Source organism: Synchiropus splendidus, chromosome 1, assembly GCF_027744825.2.
Source record: "Synchiropus splendidus isolate RoL2022-P1 chromosome 1, RoL_Sspl_1.0, whole genome shotgun sequence".
Classification (NCBI taxonomy): domain Eukaryota; kingdom Metazoa; phylum Chordata; class Actinopteri; order Syngnathiformes; family Callionymidae; genus Synchiropus; species Synchiropus splendidus.
In genome coordinates, this window is record NC_071334.1 from 41,098,022 (window position 1) to 41,122,530 (window position 24,509).

The following is a 24,509-nucleotide window of genomic DNA, read 5'->3' on the forward strand; positions in this document are numbered from 1 at the left end:
TCATTTGTGAGCAGAAACAAAGCTGCAGTAATAAAATATACTTCTCATGGTTGATCTTCAGCACATAATTATTAATTAGAATATGATCTGAATGATCACTGTTTTGGTAATCTGATGAATTATCAAGCAATTCAGTGGAGATCAGGCCTGCGGCGGGAAAACGAAAAGAGGCAGGCATTATGGTGCCTTCATTCTCCATTCCCAGAACGTGCCTGTTGCTATAGCAACTCATTGAGAGCGCCCTCCCCCCACATCTAAATAAAATCTTTTCTATTTATAGAGCAAACACGCGAGCGACACTGATCACACATGGACGGATGTAACCGTCAAAACAAAACTCACTGTGTACAGAAGTACAGATATGCATGTACACTGTCATTCTGAGATTGTAGTCCACCTGGGGTGTCCTCTGTCCAACATTAGAAGACAAAGACCAACAGTTGATGAATATTTCCACTCAGATTATTTTTTCAGTGTAACAGGTTGTTGATGTCAAGTGTCTCTAATGAGAGCCACAGGAATACATACATGAGCAGCAGGATAGTGAGTGACAGGTGACCTCTTCAGGGTAATGTTTGACTCCCATATCTGCTTCGACCTGCCTGTTAGTTGAAAAGGTGAAGCTATTATATCTCATTATTGCTGCTGGATGTAACTTAGACCTGAGAATAATGGAGGGGAATTAATTCATTGATGAGTCTGGGTTTGATTTTACTCATTCAGTGTCATTTTTTCTGCTTTCAGCACACAACACGTGTTGTTGGCTCATGTAAGAGATTAAATCTCTGGTTTGTGTTGTTGGGTGAAAAGGGTTTAAGGGCTCCCTGGAACAGACGCAAATGATCAGCAGAGTGCAGCAAAACTCAGGATGTGGTAATCGATGGCAGCCTCTGCCTCTATCTCTGCAGGGTCAAGGAGCATCCTGCAGAGCAGAAACAAAGAAGAAAAGGACAATGAACAGGGCCTCTGGTACCTCAGAGAAGACTGGGTTCCTCAAATCAGGACCGTTATTGATGTAGAACCTTCAGATTTCAGAACACCAGAACACTGAATCATAAGTGCATCTTGGGATCAAAAGTTTTCTACCACAACAAAGCCCTGAAAAAGCAGCAGGGGGAGGTTTCACTCAGCTGCTGGAGAAAGAAAAATGGCAATATATATAGTTGTTTCGTGAACAATCCTGCTCAAATGGCAAGCATGGCAAACTGAGGTAAACTCTCCTAATTGAAAAGGCCGCGCCTCCATTCGTGTAGTTACCATGGCAAAGTTTGTGACGTCACGCGAAAAGAAACGCCTATATAAGTATTGGAGGATGTGCTTCTCTAGAGCGCGGATGAAATTGTTGGACAAGTGACACGTGCGGAGGCGGAGGGACACTGAAAAAGACAGAAATATAAAGCAGGCTGTTCCACCAAGGGTGTTAAAGACATTTTAGTATTTTTGTACTGTAAATATTTTTAAGGTGCATTTTTGTTCTCCGAATTTTACTTGAACTCGACGTTTTCGTCAACATGGGGAGAGGAGTAAGTAAAAATACAGCCATCTTTTCCTTAATGATTCTGTTAACGTACCGACGGGGGTGTTAAACACTGGCAAATAAGTGCCTTACTGACGTTGTCACTGAACAGAGAGGGAGGATGTTCACATGTGGTCAAACGAAGCCTCTTTTCTTGTCTGAGACGTCTGCTGCTGGTACTTGAACGCACCGCTAGCCACTTTGACGTGTATTAAGTTCAATTCATGACAATCGCACGATTAACTCAACTCCCAGAGAACTTTCCTATGTCGCCAAGATGCTGCGGTGTCTCGTTACATAACGGGTTGTTCTCCATCGCTGTCAAAGCTAGACTTAATCCGCGTTGCATTTTGGGGTAAAAAGCCGTTTGAAGTGAGTCGTGGGCGAGCAAGAGGCGCATTCTTGGGTATCTATCGAAAGCCATCGGCACGTGGGGAAGCTGCTAAACACGTACGGTTTAGCTGTATATTCGGATCCAAGTCAAACACTTCTGGACCAGCTGCCAGTGATCTCTCGATAGAAAGGCGATGACCTCATTATGCGAAATATGTGTTCAACATTGTGTGCAATTATTTATGTGCAAGAACGTTGCTTAATATGTTGCTTAATATTCATTTCACATGGAATTTCAACTGCCCTTGGTCTCGTTGGTCGAGTTAGTTTTGAAATGGTTCAGTGTCTATATGAATGTATGTCCTGCATTTTTCTGTGGGTGTGTTTTCTACACCCAATTGATAATTTTTATTGGGGGCATGTTTATCCGATTGGGAATTTAAGGGTTTGCCACACCCAGAGAGAGAGAGAGGGAGAGAGAGAGAGAGCGAGCGAGAGAGAGAGAGAGACAGAGAGAGAGAGAGAGAGAGAGAGAGAGAGAGAGAGAGAGAGAGAGAGAGAGAGATTTGAATTCTGAAGGTCTCTGAGTGGGTTTCTTGGCTGCTTTTCCCACTGTGAGAGAAAGCCCTGCCCCCACCAAACCCAACATCCCCCATTCTCTTCTCCTTCTTCCCTCCTCTTTTCATCTCCATTTCTTTTACTCTTTTCTCCTGTTATGTTGGTGTTGTCTTCCTTCGTCTGCCTCTTCACATTTTAGGCAGATTACACTTCTGCTTGTGTTAAGCCAGATTCTGTGCAAGCAATTTAATGTCGCAGAATAAAGAAATGGTGAAGTCTGTTATGAAGGGATGTACCCCATGCTTACATTGTGTTTTATATTCACCCCATCGAAATTTCTGAGGAAGCATCTGCCTGCCTGCTGCTTTGCGTTACTCTGATGGAGAATGAGAAAATAGAATATTTCATAGCCTTACTCGGCTTTACTGTATATTTTTGACTTCAACTGGTTGACACTGGCCAAAAGCTTCTTATCTGCGATGTAAAATTGCCTTTGATACAAACTGAAAAACCCAACAGCTGGTTCATTTAAGGTGATGAGGATATGAAAGCAAGGGAAGACTGCCATTCTTTTGGCTGGCTTCTGAAGTCAGCCCCTGCAATTGGGCTGCAATGATTAGTTGATGTTAACAATAACGTAGACAACAAAAATTTGTCGACGTCAGAATCTGTGCGTTGCTGTTGTGTCATGTTGCTGTTGTTGTAAACACACACGGGCCGCAGGATGGGCACCGAGAACTGGTTGTTATACAGAAGCATTGAGAAAATATCACATTCTCTGCAATCATTAAGATATTTTAATTTCTGTTCCTTTAATTGGTTCCTGACTGAGGTCCGACTCAAACTGGCTTCCATTGCTGTGCTTCCCAGTGTCTGCATCACCACCTCCGACTGACCGTCTCAGTCACAGTCACGGAGGAGTTCAAAGGCCACGGGTCGTAGTGTTCAGAAGTGTGGTTTTGTTTGCGAAGATAATGCGTCTAAAAGGATGAGCAAACCCCTTTGACACCACGGTGGAATGATGAAACAGTGTTCCGTGTTTGGTCTGTGACACCACATACCCTTGAGCTAACAGCTAGCATGTCGTTTGGCACGGAGCAAACTTGTAAGAGGAGATTGATTTGTTTTTAATGATGTCACACACGTCACGTCTGCGCAACCAGAGTGATTTTGTTCTTGTGTTGCTGTGCTTCCCAGGCTCTGTGTCAACTGAACTCCCTGGTTCGGTTCTGTTTTTTATTAGAAAAACAGAACCGAACCAGGGAGTTACATTGAACACATCGTTTTAGATTATTAATTATTAATCGGTTACCGGGAATCCACTGCTATTACTTTTCTCGGACCAAGGTGCCAGCATTCCCAGGATTTTCCAGGTTTCGTGGGAATTTTTTCCCATTGAAGATGAATGGGACCAGAAAGAAAAAAGCAGAAATGAGCTTAGCTAGAGAGTCCGCAAAAAGCTCAAAACGCAGCCGCACTCGTCCGCTATCCCTCTAAAAAAAGATCAGAGCCATGTCGTATCGTTTGCCCAGAAATCGGGCTCAAAGAAGTAGAGATTTGGCAAAAATCCAAAAGTTAGAGCAATTAAGCAGGTTAGAGTTGAGCAGGGGAGAAAAAAGTTGTTTTTGCGTATCTGAATTGCAATTGTGACCCAACGAAGAAACATGAAAGTTACCAGTTTTGTGGTCACACTTGTCGTCTCTTGTAAAATGTGTTCAGAATTACCACAGCACTTTCTGAATTTGCGCGAGAGCTGCGGAAGCACGGCAACCGCAACATTCGCCTCCATTGAAGCGTGCTTGGTTGTTCTCTATCTGTTATGGTTTACGAGATACGGCCGTTTGTTCGGAGAGTATGAAACTCAGCCGTCAGACTGTTGAATTCGAGATCAGCCTTTGTTGTTTGTGGGTCATTTTATTTTATTTCATATTTTTTATTTATTTCTATTTTATGTTATTGACAGCACTTTATTCTGAAAGTAGTTGGTGGGATACCCACTGACCATGGCAATAAATTTGAAGGTGTGTGTGTGTGTGTGTGTGTGTGTGTGTGTGTGTGTGTGTGTGTGTGTGTGTGTGTGTGTGTGTGTGTGTGTGTGTGTGTGTGTGTGTGTGTGTTGCAGAGTAGGGGAAAGGTCACTGGGCTGCAAAGAGTGCATCCACACAGTCCAGGCCATAGCTCGGCCATCTTTTGAGCTAGAGACACTGTTCAAAACTTCAACTGTAGCTGCAGGCCTCCAATGACAGCATGTGCATGGCGGTGGCGCCGGGCGCATTCACGAGTTGTTTATTCAAACAGCAGTGTCTAGTTCAAATAAGACCTTTTGATGTGGATGTTGATCAGATATTTTATATAGGATACATATGTGTATCGTGATGATTTTAAATTCTTCTCAAGGACTAATGAAGACCTCAGTTTTAAAGAACTGGAGCTCTCTGTCAACTGTTTTATGCTTCATGCTTACATGTTATCCATACATGTTCCTGGATTATGTGTTATTTCGATATACTTGTTTAATAATGTATGGTGTCTGAGTATCACAATGAGATGATTTAAGCAACTTTAGGTTAAACAGAAATTAAAAATGGGTCCAAACAAAGTTATTCGCGATTAGTTGACTAATTACAGTTGACAAATACAGTGCAATCTCATTCTGACTTTGTTTTAGTTTGGTGGGTCGAAAAATTTGAAATGTCATCATCAAGTTTCAGTTGATTCGCACAAAATCTTGTGCTGTCCAGAGGGAATCACTAGCATCTTGACCTCTTGTGTCATGTATGATCTTGTTCAGAGTTATTTGAAACCTGTCAGAAACAGGTAACCACGGGGGCTCTTACGTAGGTGCCCAAACCATGTATGTTTAAATGGGAAAGCACAATGACTAGTTGAAATCAAACGATCCAGCCTCCGAAAGTGGGATCAGTGAAAATTTGCAGGTGAGTTCGGAGCCGATCCTGGCATTTAAACTCTGTTCATTGCTCTAGTTGATGTCATATGCGGCACCTGTCATAGTGATAACATGGCAGCGGCAAAAGATACAGTGTTGCTCCAGCATACTACAGCAGAGTTCTCGATTTTGACCAGAAGCTGAGCAGCGCAGCAGTTCCCCACTCAGTCACGCAATGACAGCTGGATTGTGTGATACTTGATGTCGTTGAAGAGACCAGTAATCGAGGATGAGCTAGCTCAGTAATCAGATCTGTTGAGCCCTATATATTTGGGCTCAGCATACAATCGTTGTTTACTATTTGTCGTAGACTTGAATGAATAGATGTCTGCAGCAGCTCTGCGTGTGTGTTGAGGGAAGTGCTTTGCTGTGCAATAGATTATGAAAAATTACCCTGATATATATAATGGTTGTTTTCAAGCTGAATGTCTACAGTTTTGTTCATCTTCTTTTATATATTTATGAAGATAAGCATACAGTTGTATCAGTTGTGTATCTGTTTTTTGAACTTGTACGCTTCCAAATGTAGGCAATTGTTTAAAGTTTGGAACTTATCTTCGGGTTCCCCCTGTTGTCAGCGCCAGACAACCCATCAATCACAGTGCAGTTCCATACTGCGAGTGTCGCAACTTGCAAAATGCGGATAACTATGAGATTACGATGGTAAACAAATTTGGCGGAAAAAACACCCTTTTCATGGAAACCAATGTGATGACACTACGACTCGAGCATTATACAGGCAGCAATAATATTGGTCTTGCCACAGGAGGCCCAGACGCCCTCCCAGCTAAAAGCCTGTGATATGTATTCACAAGATTAAATTAGTCATGGCTTTTTTAAGGCATTTAAAATTATCTCTGTGATAAAAACTGTTTAATTCCTTTTTTCCCCAAAGTCGTGGATTTTATAGAGGCTAACCATTTATACCAGTAACCATCACTGTCTGTACTTCTGGACTTTTGTAACTGCTGGAAAGGCATCCTGAATTACCATATGTTCCTTAAAGTGTATTTGTGTTGTCATATTGCCCCCTGATGGTAACTCGGGCTACTGAAAACATGTGGCACAGCGTGGCACTGTCAGCAGAGTGTGCTCTGTTGGTTGACATGATTTTTTAAAAATCCGAAATTATTCCATATATTTCACATCAATTTTCTCATGGAGACTCTGGAGACTCATCCCTTGCAGAGTCCTCTCCTGTAATCACGATTCAATTTCATTTCAGTAGCTTGTGTTTCGATTCAGTTTCTATTCTAATTCAAGGGCTTTGATATGCATTTGATAAGAAGTAGTGCCTGTTGATAGTGGTCATAGTTATGTCACCTCACATATAAAAAAAAAATCAGCTGCAACACTTCTGTATGAACAGAAAAACTTCAGTGCATCAATGTCTTTTTTTTACCCTTAGGGTAAGGGTTAGGGTTTGGATGGACCTCACTCAGCATTTAAATATCACAAATGTGGTCCCATCATTACTGGAAAGCGTGGACATCTGTGTAGATTTTTGTTGTGGAAATGCAGATGAAGCTTTTTCTCTGGGCTGTGACGGCATCGGCAGCTGTTGAGCGTGGACATTAGTAACACGTCATTTCTGCATTATCAGATCACTGAGACTCTCGCAGCTAATCTGTAATAGTGAGGGAGATTGCAGCTGGATCATGGACTTGATATCATCACGTGCGTTGCCCATTCTGGCCTGGTGATGAGTTGTTTCAGAGGGTTTGCTGAATCTGAAATGGGGTAAGGCACAATAGCAATGCATTTCAGCCTACTATTGAAATGTAACTGTCAATTCACTTGACACTTGTAAAGGACTTATAAAATTGATTTGTCAGTTTCTTCTTTTGGGTGTGAACAGTTTTTAAATCAAATGCAAATTGAGTGCAGCTAACTAGCTAAATGCAGTTTGCAGTTAGTCTGAGTATCAACTTCCCACTTGCAGAATTGTTTTGGCCAAGGCGTTCGTGCCAATTTCAGTGGTTCATCAAAAACAGTGAATGACCTGCTGTATGAATACATTTGTCTGTTCCAATTTAACATCTAACAATATAATGGATTTCAAACATTGGTGCTTATGAATAAACAATTGTATTGTAAAGTGCAGGTCGAAATATCATGGTTAGATTTGATCAATATTTTATTAATGTCACATATGGCTAAGGCAGATTTTGATTTTGTTTTCTTCATCTTCTCTCCCACAAGACTAAGGCGGTCCGTGGGATTTCATCACTTTGCGAGACTTCTACCTCCGTGCTAGTTACATGGAAGTCTGATGGTGATTTCCCCGCCCATCGCTGATACTACCAGCATGGGGGGTCAAGAGATGGGAGCGAGTCAGTAATAGTGCTACCAATGTGAATGGGAGGTGGAATCGTTGCTTCACAAGTTAACACAGCATGTGAGATTCCATCACTCAACAATAAACTCAGTTATGTTGACGTCCCATGATGTTCTGTGGCACTGTTGACCAATAAGTTTTATCAGTGCACTATGGATGGATACGGGCAAACGATGTTAAGATTGAGCACTGTCACATTAAACCAACAAGATTATTGGCTTTTCATCGACATTACTAGACTCAACTCTGCTCTTGGTTTTCATCACCAGCCTCGATGCTGGACCTTGTCAGAACGATTTTCTCAGGTCAATGCATGCATCTGCAAACCTGCAGTTTCCAGACCAGTGAAAAACTGATCTGATTTCCATTGTGTATCATGGATGATGTTGAGACCAGGCTTTTTGTTGGGTGTCTGGGCGTTTGAACTGCAAAACATGAAAAAATGGATGGCCAGTTTTTCTAAGCATTTCTGATTATTAGTGCCTGTTTAATGCCGTCCTCATAGTGTCATCACACTGGTTTCCATGAAAGGCGTGTTTCTTTTGCAGCTGTAGCTTGGCCATCGCCGTCGCCATATTTGTTTACCTGCGCAATCTCGCGGATATCCACGCCTCACTGCGATTGATGGGATATCTGCCGCTAGTGACAGGAGGAAATTAAGTTGCAAACTTGAAACTATCATTTACAAAACTTACTCATAGATTAGAGTTTTTTGGCGTTTTCCTCCCGCTCCTCAGTGCCATGCAGCAAACTGTGGTGCGTAGTGCAGGATCACAGGGTGCTTGCCGAATGCGAGCAAAATAGCTCAACTGGGATCAAATTCGAAGTGGCTCTATTTATTTGGGATACCCATGTGATGAGTCCATACCCCTCCTCCACTGAGTGTTTTTGATCCAAGCCAAAAAGTGATGCCCCATCTCAACCTTCATATGCATTCCTCACAGTCTGCTTCCCTCTTGTTCTGTTAGTACCTGTTCACTCTCTGCTCCCTGGATTAAAAATTCTTTCCACTTGCCAGTCATTGTGTATTAGCTCAAGCTTTTGTCACAACGCCACCCCTTTGCCTGTGACACATCACTCGGAACACTCTCTATGCAGGGTGTACCTCCCTCTCTGGTTTTCTTCACACTGCCCTCTCAAAGCTCAAGTTGAGCAACTTTCATTGATAGTGTGCTATAAGTCAAGAACATGCTTATAAATTACGTTTTGCACAGAATACTGTTCCATCTCAGTATCAACACACACAATAGAATTAATGCTGACTAGTGTGGAATATACCTTAAGATTGAGCATCAACAGGACCTGGTAAAATTGGAAATGTGAAATAACTCGGAAGAGTAAGTCCTTTTTGTTTACATACACTAATTTTAAATGCAAGTGTTCAGTTGTTATTTATATTTTATGCATTGTCCAATTGTAGTTCATTGTTGAATGAAGTTTGACAGTTCAATGACAGCAAAATCTTAAATTGTTTAATAATCATGATTATGATATGAATCAAAATAAGGATACAGGTATTTGAAAGCTCAATTATGTTAATGTTTTCACCTGACTTGCAGCACAGTGTACACTTCCCAGACTGCACTTCCTTTGAAAGACAACCAGGCCACCAGCCTCAATAGCTACTCATTCAAATGTGCCTGGCTGGTGGAAGCAACCCACCTCTTCAGAAAAGTTTATGGCCAGGGGGTCTACCCCTCCCTATTTTCTTTCTCAGTCATGCTTTACACTGCTGCTTACTTCCGCCAAACTGTTCTTTGATTAAATTTTATACTCCCTTCACACCCGACCAGCATCCATTATTCTCCAATCAAGACAAAGGTGAACACATTAATTAATGCTTACGTCTTTTTCATTCTCACTGACAGCGCCATTACAAAGTCACTGAAACGCATGACCAATTGAGGCTTTAAATAGAGGTTGAAACATTGTTACATGTAGAACAAAAGGAGTGCCATCCCATGGCTGACCTTACCTCAACACCTGTCTTTCTCTTACATGACGCGGTGTCTATGGTGTCAGGATATGCTGCAGAAGGCACAACACATGCTTCAATTGAAAACTTTATGTATCAACATGCCTTTGCCAGTGTAGGACCTAACAGTCCACTTCTCAAAAGTCAGTTTATTACAACATGGGAGTGAGGATGCTATGCTTTGGAGACATTCCTGTTTGTTTACCTTTGAAAACCGTGGGTATTGCAGTCAGTTTCAGTCCACACGTGAGGTGAACTTTCAAGCCAATGCGTTCTAGCTGAGGCGTAATATGCTCGCTACAAGGAACCAGCGATGCCAAATGGTTCGCAGACTTCATGTTTTGGATATCTATTGTTTTTGTGGTGGAATGTTGCCAATAAAAATCAGGATTGAATCATGAGACTGTAAAAGATTCCCACTTCTAATATGCAGTTCATGTAAGAAGCGAAACATCGGTTGAGAATTTATAACAGCACTCCATATTCCCAATAGGCCGAAATGTTTTGATGTCCTCTCTTAGCATGGGGACTTGTTTGTCCAAGTTTTTGTGGGAAATGACATACAAGATAGAGGTCTGTATTTGAAATGGTTGCCTGAAGCCATATGGACCCATGAGACTCACAGGGTCCACTAACTACAGATTTGTGTGTAGTTTTCCCAAACCAGACTCTGTTTTTCCAGCTTAGCTGAGCAGGGGTCTTTAGCTAGAAAAACAACATGTGCTACGATCACACACTCTTGCTCCAGTGACTCTGTGGGAAATCCATGCAGTTGAGCGCATGAGAAAATATTAGTTTGCACATTTTCACAACCGAGGCAGAGTGCAAGACGTGCTGATTTGCTTGGATTGCAGTTGTTAAGGTCCTATTATTCATTTTTTTTGTTGTGCTTCTGTACATTGACAATATTGTAGCTCAATAGCTCAATAATACTAGGTTCTAAAGAAACAGCGGGCTTGCTAACGCCACTGATCCAGCTGTGAATAATGAATAAACCCTAATTTCCAATTGATGTTGTACCAACTACCTGAAAAATATACAAATTTCTGGTCTTCACAAACCAGGAGTGCATGGTGTGTGCACCGAATTGGGAAAATTAAAGAATGTGGCCAAAGCCTAATAAAATTTTAAATACTTGCCTGACTACCAAACGTTGAATATTTTTTTGAGCTATTGGACTTGAACAACTTTTACTGTCGTTTTGAGCAGCCATTTTGTCTCAACACGTCCATGGACTCACCAGCCCCTCCTTGCACTTCACATCAAAGGACTGTGGTGTTTCTTCATGACACAACAAAGACGAACAAACTCGATGACAAGGAGGCTTTTCGCTAGGATTTTGAAACGGGGCGTCCATAGCCCCGCCGCCATGTCCCCCATTCCATAACTCCACCCTCAGCCCATTCCCCTGCACGACACACCAGGACAAATGTTGTCCATTAGCATAACTTGCTGTGTAAAAAAATAAAAATATAAAAAGACGCTGTAAACATACAGTATATTTGTACAAAAGTAACATAACTTCACCTTCACCTTTCACCTTCTTCTGCCGCTTATCTGGGGTCGGGTCGCGGAGGCAGCATTCGGAGCAAGCCCAGCCACCCTGCGGAGGAAACTCATCTCAGCCGCTTGTATCCGCGATCTCATCCTTTCGGTCATTACCCAAAGCTCGTGACCATAGGTGAGGGTGGGAACGTAGATCGATCGGTAAATCGAGAGCTTCGTCTTGTGACTCAGCTCCCTCTTCACCACGACGGTCCGATACAGCGACCGCATCACTGCTGCCGCTGCACCAACCCGTCTATGAATCTCATGCTCCCCTTTTCCCTCACTCAAGAACAAGACCCCGAGATACTTAAACTCCACCACTTGGGGCAAGAACTCTCCACCGACCCGGACAGAGCAAACCACCTTATTCCGGTCGAGAACCATGGCCTCAGACTTGGAGGTGCTGATCCTCATCCCGGCCACTTCACACTCGGCTGCAAACCGCCCCAGTGCATGCTGAAGGTCCTGCCCCCAAATAGCAGAGATGAAATTCTGTGGTTCCCGAACCAGATCCCCTCTGACCTCTGGCTGCGCCTACAAATTATGTCCATATAAGTAAGGAACAGAACTGGTGACAAAGGGCAGCCCTGGTGGAGGCCAACATGCACCGGGAACAAGTATGATTTACTGCCGGCGATGCGAACCATGCTCCTGCTTAACTTATGACTTTATAAAACCAAACATATTTAACCAAATATCATAAATGTTGTCACAATAACAAATTCATAATGCAGAAAATGCCTGGGGGTCTGGAGCTATATTTCTCGAGCAGCAGCAAAGTCAAAATCAGCAATCCACTTCTTATTTTGTGATGATGGAGCCTCTTCCACGCTCTCATGGTCTGATGAAGGGATGGGACTCGCTCCTTCTGACCCTGATTAATTAAAACAATAATTATATCCCTTACTTCATCTCGTCAACAGTTTTGTTCAACTTCTTTCATATAGTGATGCAAGACAAGCACAGAGTTGTATCAGCTGTGAATCTGTGATGGTTTTCTTAACTTTCACACATTTAAACATTCAAACAAAACAATTTTGACCCGTTTTATCTCGGGAAGACGCTGAGCGTTGTCTGTCTTGTGTTTTTCATTTTTCACACAAAGATTTGGTTTGGAAAATGTTTTATAGCCAATACATGAAAAAGGACTGCAACAACTGTAAATATTTCGCTATAAAATATGTACAAATTGTTCATACGTTGTTCGCCTAACACTGCGAACTCCCCAGCGCATTCTAGCTGTGTGAGAACTGTGCTGGGGAGTCCATGCAGCGCTGTCACCACGTGGCTCGTCCAATTAAAAGACTTTGTTAGTTTTGTAAACAATTATTTTAAGTTTTGAACTTACCTGACTTTTCCTTTACTAATCAGCGTCAAACAGCCAAAGCGTCGACGCCCCGTTTCAAAGTCCTAGCTAAAAGCCTGTGTTTTGGTGTTAGAAAATTATTGCTGAAACACCATCACTGGGAAGAAGCAATCCCATTTGTTAAAGAAGAAAAAATGTCCAGTGTACGTAATGAACTGAAAATATCTTATTTCCATAGTTTAGATTGATCATATATAAAATCAGGGTTGTTGAATAACATTGATCGTAGAATCACAGCAATGCAATTGAAAACAAAGGTCCACTTCTTCTTCATATGGCTTGGCTTGTGATGAAGCCGGTGATTTACACCTCAATTTAAAACAGATTTGTGTTTCCTCCTTTCCAAAGTTGATCTAGGTGAACATGTCATTAGTTGACAAAACAGTCCATTTACAGCCTGACGTGCACCCTCTGAACAGAAACCCTAATTGTGCTTGATTGTGTTTTCTTTGTCACTTATGAAAATTATATTGTGCTAAAGTGATTAATTAGCGCACTTTGAGCTGCCTGCCAAACTTGCTTGCATTGTAGAAATTCTGTCAAATCAAAGCGAGTCATCGCATTTTTCATGCACAGGATGACATTTCTGTTTGTGGTGGTGCATTTAAACGAGTATTTGTACACATTACATCTCTCTTACTTCTGAAAATTATGTTAACGTTTTTGCATCTTGTTCTGTTTCCAGGAAGGACGTGAGCAGTATGAGCTGGCTGCAACCTCTGAGCAGGGGGGTAAAAAGAAAGGGAAGGGGAAAAAGAAGGAGAAGGACATGGATGAGCTGAAAAAGGAAGTGGATATGGTGAGCTCTACCACACTCTCCCTGTGTCTCTCTGAGAAATACAGTAGCTACTCAAGTACAGTTTGTGTGTGTCAGCGAGTTGCAGGCACACAAAAGGTCAGCGCACAATGCGGCATAAAAGTCAGTTGTCCCAGTTATGGACACAAATTGGGTTGAACCACTGGAATGATTCCATCTTTTGATCTCTTTCTGTCTTCCAGGATGATCACAAGCTGACTCTGGATGAGCTCAATCGCAAGTATGGAACAGATCTCACCAATGTGAGTAAAGATGTGAATATCTGTAATCGATTGCTCAAATGGGTGGTGAAACAGTGTAAAGGTTTGGCCACATAAGCAAAATCCTCTGTATAATCTGTGCTCTTGCTTTGTGATGAACTGATTAAGGCTAAGGATATAAAGGAGCAAGGTACAGAGATCACACACCCTTGCTTCTTCTTCATCCCAATGCTTTCACCCGAAAACCTACTTTTGAAACTATCATCTTTGTTTCAGCTTGTATGTTTTTCATCCAGCTCATTTTCGTCATTCTTGCTAAATAGTTAATAGTTAATTAAAGCCAATGCTTCCTTGTGCCGACACTGTTAATGCTGATGTTTCCTCCCGACTGTGTGAGTCAGAGCCTCAGCTATTAACCACGTTGTGTTGTGTTCTGAGATGTCATTGCATTTTTAAGTGATCAAATTATTGAATCATTGTGTGCTGAAGATGCCATCAGAGCACTTTACTCCTCCACTCACCCCTCAATACATACAAATGTTCCCCAGGTCATGAATGAAGCATCAAGGAGAATCCTTAATTAATGCCTTTAAACTCCAGGCTGGGTGTGCGCTTGCATGTGCAGCATTTTTTAAATCATTTATTAGCTGCAGAGTGTCCTGATTTCCTATCATCCTATTTCTCCTCCTCTGATTGGCTTCTCTCACGTACAAGCCAATGAATGATTGGGCTTTCTGTTGACCAATTGTTCCTGGGAAACTAGAAACATGGACTTAGATGTCTGAATAACTAAGTTGGCATGTAAAATGGTTCTGTTTACAATATGTTTTGCCAAACACAGGCTTAATAGCTGAATCTCCACTTTGTCTATTTAAGGGTTTGACAAGCGCCAAAGCTGCAGAGATCTTGGCCCGTGATGGACCCAACGCCCTCACCCCTCCTCCCACCACTCCAGAGTGGGTCAAGTTTTGTAAACAGGTATTTGCACATGTTGATAAAGTTCAGCAAAATTCTGGCCAAAAAACCTTTGATTGAATTGTTAACTCGTTACTGCTTAGTTTGAGCACCCAACACTCATATTTTTCTTCATGCCATAATTCTGTATTAAGTCCTGAAATTGACATGAAACGTAACAGACCATCACATCATACCATCAACCATACCATATGCATTCATATGGTCCTCAAGTTAACCACTGCTTAGTCCTATTCAGGGTTGCGGGGATTGAAAAGGTAAAAAGAAAATACGTAAAAAAAAAATTGTAGTGATTTGTGTCATCTATTACTTAAGTTTGTATTGTTACTGATAAAACTTATTTTGTAAATCTTTTTCATCTTATGAAATTCTAACTAATTACGACTGCTTACATGCATTTTATTCTAACATGAATTTAAACCTTCAAGCCACCTGTATTTAATTCCCACAGATGTTTGGAGGCTTCTCCATGTTGCTGTGGACTGGAGCCATCCTTTGCTTCCTGGCTTATGGTATTCAGGCTGCAATGGAGGATGAGCCAGCAAATGATAATGCAAGGATTCAAATTTTGTTGTTTGGCTTTCTCACTTATATGGTCTTCTGAACATTACCTCTTCCTTTCTTCCTTGGCAGTTGTACCTTGGTGTTGTACTTTCGGCTGTCGTCATCATCACTGGTTGCTTCTCGTACTACCAAGAAGCCAAAAGCTCCAAGATTATGGATTCCTTCAAGAACCTGGTGCCACAGGTACTGCCATTTCTAATCTATCGCATCTCTGCAAAGTAATATTAAATGATTCTGCTTTGCTTGCATGTCTGCTAGCAAGCCCTGGTGGTTCGTGACGGTGAAAAAAAGAGCTTAAATGCTGAGGAGGTGGTGGTGGGAGATCTGGTGGAAGTGAAGGGAGGAGACAGAATCCCTGCTGATCTGAGAATAATCTCTGCTCATGGATGCAAGGTAAAAAATCCTCGTTTTACAACTGAGTTTTCAATAATCAAGATGATTTTATGGAGATGAATTTGGTTTTCACTTGGATTTCTCACTTCATATGGATAGTAAGCTGTGTTGTTTTCTGTCTCATGTTTAGGTGGACAACTCATCTCTGACTGGTGAATCTGAGCCTCAAACTCGTACTCCAGACTTCTCCAACGAGAACCCACTAGAGACCAGAAATATCGCTTTCTTCTCCACAAACTGTGTTGAAGGTATGACGGCAGCCAGCTGGTGGGACGGTGCCCTGGTTTCTTCCAGAAAATGTTACTCACTAGAAATGTAGCGGGGGGGGCACAAAAATGGTGCAAAATTCATGGAGAGTAACTTTCAATACCTGACATTTCTTTAGGAACTGCTCGTGGTATCGTTATCAGCACTGGTGACCGAACAGTCATGGGTCGTATTGCCACTCTTGCCTCCGGACTGGAAGTCGGACGCACACCCATTTCTATTGAGATTGAGCACTTCATCCACATCATCACCGGTGTGGCTGTCTTCCTGGGCGTGTCCTTCTTCATTCTCTCCCTCATCCTTGGCTATTCCTGGCTTGAAGCTGTCATCTTCCTTATCGGTATCATTGTGGCTAACGTGCCTGAGGGTCTCCTGGCTACTGTCACTGTAAGTTCTTCCACTTCCCATCCCAGCATTTTTGAATGTGTCTCCTGCGACCTTTGTTGTTCTGTCTGCAGGTGTGTCTGACACTGACTGCCAAGCGTATGGCCAAGAAGAACTGCCTGGTGAAAAACCTGGAAGCTGTGGAAACTTTGGGCTCCACCTCTACCATCTGCTCGGACAAGACTGGCACTTTGACCCAGAACAGAATGACCGTGGCCCACATGTGGTTTGACAATCAGATCCATGAGGCAGACACCACTGAGAACCAAAGCGGAACCTCCTTTGACAGGAGCTCTGCCACCTGGGCTTCCTTGGCCAGAATTGCTGGACTCTGCAATCGAGCAGTCTTCCTTGCTGAGCAGAACAACGTTCCTATCCTCAAGGTACATTCTTTTGCTTTACTCTATGTTTTACTTTTACCTGGACCAGTCTGTCACCAACGTTGGAGCAAATATTCCTTTTTTTGACTTATAAAATTATTTTCTCAAGTGTCAGTTTAGTCATAGTTTAATTGTAATATTCCTTACCAGTGCTGTTAAATCTCTGATTACATTGGATTGCAAGTGAAAATATGGACATTTCATTATATTAATATTTTAATAATGAAGATACCTGTGGTTGAACAGTAATTGGAAGAGCAAGCGTGTTTTATATGCTCTCAAATAAGTGTCCCTTAGAACGTGACATTCTGTCCCCAAGCAGTATCGGCAGTATTGTTGTTTTTCTCGTAACTTTCCCTTGGGTGGGAACACACATGTTGCTTCTTCTTAACTACACACATTTATCTCCCTTGACTCCCAGGATTTCCTTTGAGCCCAGTTTCTACCATATGCATAAGCTTGTTTGGAGTGTCCTCATGTGTTCATCAGCTGCAAATGTTTTGCTGCTCCAATTACATTCTTTTAAGTGCACATTCATTCACTGATTATCCTTTGTTTCATGATGAAGGGGATGGTGCGGCTTACTTTCAGACGTTTTCTTTTACCAATTCATCGAGAAAGATTTCGTGTCCCTTTCTTCCTTCAGAGAGATGTGGCTGGCGACGCCTCCGAGTCCGCTCTTCTGAAGTGCATTGAGCTTTGCTGCGGTTCAGTCCAGGAAATGAGAGAGAAAACACCCAAAATTGCAGAGATTCCGTTTAACTCCACCAACAAGTATCAGGTATTGTTGACAGGCTGGAATACTGGGCTTTTTGATGTACTGTATATAAATTAGATGTTTTCTCTTAGTCACCAAGGTGCAAATAATGAATGAAGTCAAAAGACAAACAAACGGTCTTGGGACATTCATTTTATTAATAATTTTTTTTTTGGCAGCTTCATTGTGTACACGGCTGGTAGAGAATTCAAAAATACTAATTAGCTGCTTTTAATCACATTTAAATGATCCACAATATTGCATATTTCAAACTGTTATTAATTAATTGATCTCAAAATAAGTCTTGTTTTAATCCATCAGCTTTCCATTCATAAAAACCCTGCTCAAGGAGAGACCAAACACCTGCTGGTCATGAAAGGAGCCCCTGAAAGGATTTTGGACAGATGCTCTTCTATAATGATGCAGGGTAAAGAGCAACCCCTGGATGATGAGATGAAGGATTCTTTCCAAAATGCTTACCTGGAACTGGGCGGACTTGGGGAGAGAGTGCTTGGTAATGATTGATTTGAAAAGCAATGTTGTTGGTGTGTTTGTGTCCCTAAAGGTTTTTTTTCCCCTGCCATTTAGGTTTCTGCCACTACAACTTGCCTGATGACCAATTCCCAGATGGCTTCGCTTTTGACACAGACGAGGTTAACTTCCCGACGGAGAACCTTTGCTTCATTGGCCTCATGTCCATGATCGATCCTCCTCGTGCTGCTGTGCCAGATGCCGTTGGAAAATGCCGGAGCGCCGGAATCAAGGTAAAAGATAAATCCGTTTTGGATCATTACATCAGAAAAATGTAAATGACTGTGTTCCATGCAGAGAGTAGCCCAACTAAGTCAATAGCTCGATTAAGCTGTCAAGTCTGATTGCGTCATGTTTGTATAGAAGAAAAATTGGCATCATTGGACCGTGATTAGTCAAGGAGTTTGTTTACTTCCGCTGCAAAGCTGAAGCTCGCGCAGCCGCACATCAGACCGGTCGTAGTCCAGCGAATCAGCCACTTGCTCGTTTAGTCCAGCTATTAACTGCATTAGCCAGGTCGTGTAGTCCGACAGAGAGGAATTCCAATTTCTCTCCAGTAATCGGACTCAGCTGTTTTCACGCAATTGGTCTTCTGAGCCGCCGTGACTATACTCAATGGCGTGTCTGCAGGTCATCATGGTGACTGGCGATCACCCCATCACTGCCAAGGCCATTGCCAAAGGTGTTGGCATAATCTCCGAAGGCAATGAGACTGTTGAGGACATTGCAGCCCGTCTAAACATTCCGGTCAATGAAGTCAACCCAAGGTGACCAAATGGAGAGATGCCTCGCCTTCAACACTTCATGTTTTGTAAATTAGGCCTGTTTTGAGTTCATAATGCATCTGGCATTTAAATGAATATCTGCTTCCAGAGATGCTAAGGCCTGTGTGGTTCATGGCGGCGATCTGAAGGATCTAACCTCGGAACAGCTGGACGATATCCTGAAGCACCACACAGAGATTGTGTTCGCCCGCACATCGCCGCAGCAGAAGCTTATTATTGTGGAGGGCTGCCAGCGACAGGTAGACGCTTGACTCAGATCTCTATGTTCAGTCTAATAATCTCTGAGTCTCAGATGAAAATACACCTCATTAGTTTCCTGTCTGTTGTGCTGCCACTATTGATCCAATTATAGCTGATGGATGTCTGGAAGTGGCAGAAGTAACAAACATTGTTAGTCCACCGTGTCCCATCTGCTTCCTGGAGTTAGATGGAGATTGTTCATAACATGTTATTCACATTTCATTGCCTGACTGGCTTCCCTTCCAAGTGTAAATTGGACATGATGTTTTCTTCTGCCCATGCCTTGTGTTTAATTGGTATATTGTTTGCCATCAAAACAAGGACTGAACCAAACCAAGGACTGAATTATATCTGTCATCAATAGCTTTCAAGATGGACAGTCTCTCAGGGAAAAGAAACTCACCAGTGCTTTTACATTTGAGACTGTTAATGTGAAGTTATTTTGATAAATCATGGCAGAATGTATTGTTTCAATTCACCAGCTAATATGAATTGTCCTCTTTTGTTACCACCTAATTAGCAGACACTCACGTGAAGCTGTGTCCTCCTGTAGGGTGCGATCGTAGCTGTGACAGGTGATGGCGTAAATGACTCGCCGGCTCTGAAGAAGGCCGACATTGGCGTCGCCATGGGGATTGCTGGCTCTGACGTATCCAAACAGGCCGCTGACATGATTCTGCTGGATGACAACTTCGCCTCCATCGTCACCGGAGTGGAAGAGGGTACTGCAAACACTTCATCGGCTTAACTGCTGAGATAATTGGCTAAATGAAGCAATTCCGCTCAATTTGTCTCATCAGGGCGTCTGATCTTTGACAACTTGAAAAAATCAATTGCCTACACTCTAACCAGCAACATTCCAGAGATCACCCCCTTCCTGCTCTTCATCATCGCCAACATCCCCCTGCCTCTGGGGACCGTCACCATCCTCTGCATCGACCTGGGCACTGACATGGTACGCTTGTTGGATGTACATAATGTTGATCCTTAGTGGTTCTGATTTTTGCTTTTCACAATCCAGGTGCCTGCTATCTCTCTAGCTTATGAAGCAGCTGAGAGCGACATCATGAAGAGACAGCCCCGAAACCCCAAGACAGACAAGCTTGTGAATGAGAGGCTCATCAGCATCGCCTACGGACAGATCGGTACGTCCCAATATCTACAAAGGCAGCTTGTGTTCTGGGTGGTCAATACTGTGGAAAATGACAGTCGAATTGCTGTTTGCAACGTGTGCAACCACGGACTAGGTCGCAGCATTAAAACAAGACGCTTGGTCTCAAATCACCACGTTGAATTCAGGCACTACCAAGAGGCTAACAAACTAAGTGCGGCCTGAGGGCCATATGGGGGCCCAATGCCTCTATTATCGTGGCCCGTTTGACGTCAGACTAAAGCTACAACTAATATGTCCTAATTTTTCTGCCTTTTTTTGTTCTTTCTCTTTTAATCACCACCACCACTTCAGCAGTAAATATAGCATGTTCTTGTTTTAAAACTAAAATTTTCCTCTTTTTGTTGGCCATTTCTGTGTTTTTCTTGTACATGAAAAACATATTCAAATACATGGAAGTAATACTAAAAATATATCAGGAAATAAATTGCCTTTTTATCTTGAATGTTCATATTTGATTTATATTCAAATTAAGTGCATATAAAATGAAATATTTCAATAAGTTTCATGGCATATTAATAATTATCCTTAATTACATTTCATCTTTTTAGGTTCATTTTGTCCTTGTATATATTTGATATTTTTCCATCATGTTTTGTAGTAATCACTGTCTTTCTTTTGGCATGATGGCCCCTCACAGCCGTTACAGTTTCTAATGTGGCCCTTTAGGAAAATTAACTGCTAAACCAATGCTCGTGGAGTTTGTTTTGGACGAGCAGCCGAGTTCTGTTGTTGAAGGCCAGAGGTGTGTAATCAGCAGCTAATAGGGCACATGGACTCCAGATACTCCCTGGACATGTAGTCGATGAAAAGAGGAGTGGTCTGTCAGGTTATAAGGCAACATTCTGCTATTTAACAAGTGATTAGTAAAGTTCACATTGTGAGTTTGATCTGTTCATTGAAAGGAGAATAAAAGGTATTTATTTTACATTAAGCACTTTGCCATTTTTATTATTGATGTTTTTGCTTTAAAATGCTGTCTCTGCTGTTGTTTAGTAATGTTGTTAAGTAGGTTCGTGTAAATAATATTTTAAAAATAATAATAAACACACGACTTTTGTATATTTGACAAACAATCGGCAAAAATCATTATTCTGACCAGATGATCAATCTCTTGGCTGCAGGCATGATCCAAGCACTGGCCGGTTTCTTCACCTACTTTGTGATTCTGGCTGAAAATGGCTTCCTGCCGTCAACACTGCTGGGGATTCGTGTCAGCTGGGACAACAAGTACATCAATGACCTGGAGGACAGCTATGGGCAGCAATGGGTCAGTAATTCTAATGATGATTTATGCAGGAGATCTAGTTCAGGCTCACTACTAATCCAGCATCTGTGTCTAAACAGACCTACGAGCAGAGGAAAATCGTGGAGTTCACCTGCCACACCGCATTCTTCGTCAGCATTGTCATCGTGCAGTGGGCCGATCTGATCATCTGTAAGACGAGGAGGAACTCTGTCTTCCAACAGGGCATGAAGTGAGTCCTCATCAGAGTGCTGTAGTTGAATCACAGCTGTGTGCTGTTGTCGATACAGGCCTTCATGTTCTCCTCCTGTGCTTATCCACGATGGATCTTGATCACATTTATCAGTAAATCTGGGTTCGAATGTTGGCATGTTCACCCAATCAAAATCATAAAATTAATGTCAGTGTTAAAGTCAATGCCATTAAAAATGGAACTGAATCTGTTAAATGGATATGAGAGCGGTCTAACCAAAAAGGTTGAAGGCATTGTGTGTGAATTTAACATTTAAGTAAGTATTTCTGGAAGCAGAAGTTATATAAGGTAGCAAGAAGATAATTTGTGTGTGTTTATGCCAATATAATAAAGAGGGCTGTCAAACTGATCCATCATCATGATTTTAGTGATTAAAAAATTCAACACATTTAGCTGCTTTGCTGCACCATGGCAGAGCTCTGGTCTGCTTCTGGAGTGGATGCACAAGCCTCGTATGTTTCCAGCTGCAGCATGATCATGCTGGTTACACTAATCAGGCCAACCACCTCAGAGCTGGCTACGAGAAACGTTGCAAAGTAAATACGGAATACTGTTGCAACTCTAGCACAATAAATACTTCTTTAATTTACTGCACCTCTCACTGTTGAAAGAACACATTAGTTTTAAATGAAATTTTCCAGTTTGAATCATGGAGTTTTGATTTTCAATTGTTATTTTCTGGACTCATGGTTCTAGTACATTTACTCAGTGGAATAAAAAAAAAAAAAGAAAATTGTTCAATTGCTCTTGGTGCCGCTTGCTAACATGTTGCCCCCGGGTACTTACTAACCTCAGTATATAGATTATCCAATTCTTGTGGCAGGTAACTTCTTGTGAATATGCCATGGTCATCTCTCCACCTAGAAAATGGCACGACTTTTTGATGTGTCATTAATCAGATGGAACATTTTAATTGTTTGACTGCATTAAAAATCTCGTACATGTACAACTCTTCTGTTCTTTTACTCTCCAGCTAACTCTTTCTTCTCTTAACAAGTCATCTGTGTTCATTCTGTACTTTCTGCAGTGGGAACTTGCTGAACACCAAGCTTCTTTAAAGCAAATCCCTTCTTGTCTTGTCCTCCAGGAACAAGATCCTAATCTTTGGACTGTTTGAGGAGACAGCCCTAGCAGCTTTCCTCTCCTACTGCCCGGGCATGGATGTGGCCCTCAGGATGTACCCTCTCAAGTGAGTCCATCTCCACCTCTTGTTGTCAATAATCTCCTTCATGTGTGGATGTGAAGCTGTAATGCTGCTCTCACCCTCCTCACAAGGGCATGGAAGATCAGGTTCTTAATTTTTGGTTGTTTTATTCCAGGCCCAACTGGTGGTTCTGCGCCTTTCCCTACTCCCTGCTCATCTTTATCTATGATGAAATCCGTAAGCTTATCCTCAGACGCAGCCCAGGAGGTGAGCTCACAATCCTTGTTTGTTATCCTGCTCCCCACTCATTCAGATCCCTTTTCCATGTCTTCCTCACAAGACGCAAAGTTGATAGTGATGAGACTGGTGCTCTAAACTTGGACACAATTATCCCATTGAAAGTGATTGGGAGAACGACCAAAAAAAGCCACAATTTCAACAGCTTATAGCTCCCCCAACTTTGGCGGAGAAACTCTGTTTGAAGCTTAAAATGTAGCCGCACTATCCTCTGTGGCCCTAAAAAAAGATCACAACCAAGGTCTGTCGTTTTTCATAAAATGAGCTTCAAGCAATGCATGATTTGACAAAAAAAAAAAAAAAAAAAGGAATTCAGTGTTGGCAATCAGGCTGGTTAGAGTGGAGAGGAGCAGAACATTTTAGCATGAAACATCAAAGTCTCCAGGTTTGTAGTCACACTTGTCTTCACTGGTATGATGTCCTTAGAAATACTGAAGCACTTTCAGAATTTCATCAGCCGCCCGACGCTAGGGTCCTGAGGCCGAACCTATTTACAGCCCTCTGCTTGACCACCTTATTTCGTCTTAACGCTACGATTTATCAATGTGGTGTTTGACAGCCATAAGTAAGCATGGAAGAGTTAGCGGAAACGGGCTGCGTAACACGGACTGTCTTGATTTAACCATGCTGCTCTCACAACACGTTGAACAAAGAGAAATCATCAGTCACTTGTCAAATGCTAATCATTGCATAAAAACTCTAACATGCTCTTGTAATGTCTCACCTTCTATGTCCAGGTTGGGTGGAACGCGAGACTTACTATTAGAGCCCTGCCAGCACGTCGGGCCGATTGGCTGCATCCTGTTCTCCACTCCCGTCTTTGCATGAATATTGTCTTGCTGCTCGGAATAAAATTTTAACCTCTGTGACAACAAGAAAAAAAAAATTGGAACTTTGTTTTTTTTTTAATTTTTTTTTTTTTATTAGTGAATGCTTGACACTACTATTAGGCCAATAATGCGATGGAACATGCTGATGACGAAGGTGACGTGAACAACGACATGACTATGCGTGCCTTGTTTCTGAAACAGGACTAATTTTCTACATGTTTTTAACAGTTCTAAACATTCAATAAAAATGCGCTCGAGTCAGGTCCCACACACGTTTCCTGTCGTTTGTTCTCTGCTGTTTCAGGATGACCTGACATGAACTTCACCCTAGCACAGCAGTATTTTCATCATTTCCATCAACTCTCACAAATGTTTCTGATTAACAAGTCGATGGAAAAAGCAGAAGGGCTGCAGCAGTTTGCAGAGTGAAAACTGCTCTTCAGTTGATTTAGCAATTTTGATCAAAGGGCATCAACCTCTTTAGGACGTGAACTTCTGATATAAGAGAAATTTGGAAGCTTGTGCACAACACGTTTAGCCACACACACCATTGAACTAGGTGACATGAGGTCTGTGTTACTTAGTTCTGATGGTATAACATTACCGTATTTCCCAGACTACAAGCCACTACTTTTTTCTCGTGTTCTTAACCCTGCGACTTATATACGACGCGGCTAATGTATGATTTTCACTA

At 42.1% G+C, this 24,509-nt stretch overlaps 1 protein-coding gene across 1 annotated transcript; it reads left to right on the plus strand.

Annotated features, from left to right (window-relative positions):
* Positions 1–1,310: 1,310 nt before the first annotated feature.
* On the plus strand, positions 1,311–24,083 carry LOC128750550 (sodium/potassium-transporting ATPase subunit alpha-1). Its single transcript, XM_053850748.1, has 23 exons — positions 1,311–1,523; positions 13,267–13,380; positions 13,581–13,640; positions 14,475–14,576; positions 15,025–15,126; positions 15,207–15,320; positions 15,396–15,530; positions 15,661–15,778; positions 15,916–16,184; positions 16,256–16,564; positions 17,208–17,342; positions 17,640–17,832; positions 17,907–18,082; positions 18,480–18,616; positions 18,723–18,873; positions 19,428–19,596; positions 19,675–19,829; positions 19,896–20,019; positions 21,170–21,315; positions 21,393–21,523; positions 22,632–22,733; positions 22,864–22,955; positions 23,723–24,083. Exons 1-23 carry the CDS (start codon positions 1,512–1,514, stop codon positions 23,749–23,751), a joined length of 3,075 nt encoding a protein of 1,024 aa, XP_053706723.1. The 5' UTR covers positions 1,311–1,511; the 3' UTR covers positions 23,752–24,083.
* The last annotated feature ends 426 nt before the right edge of the window (positions 24,084–24,509 follow it).

Bases quoted from the DNA above. Each gene is read 5' to 3' on its own strand.
- LOC128750550 (XM_053850748.1), top strand. The intron at 13,641-14,474 runs GTGAGTAAAGAT...TGTCTATTTAAG, and splicing joins ATGGAACAGATCTCACCAAT to GGTTTGACAAGCGCCAAAGC. The intron at 19,830-19,895 runs GTACGCTTGTTG...TTCACAATCCAG, and splicing joins TCGACCTGGGCACTGACATG to GTGCCTGCTATCTCTCTAGC.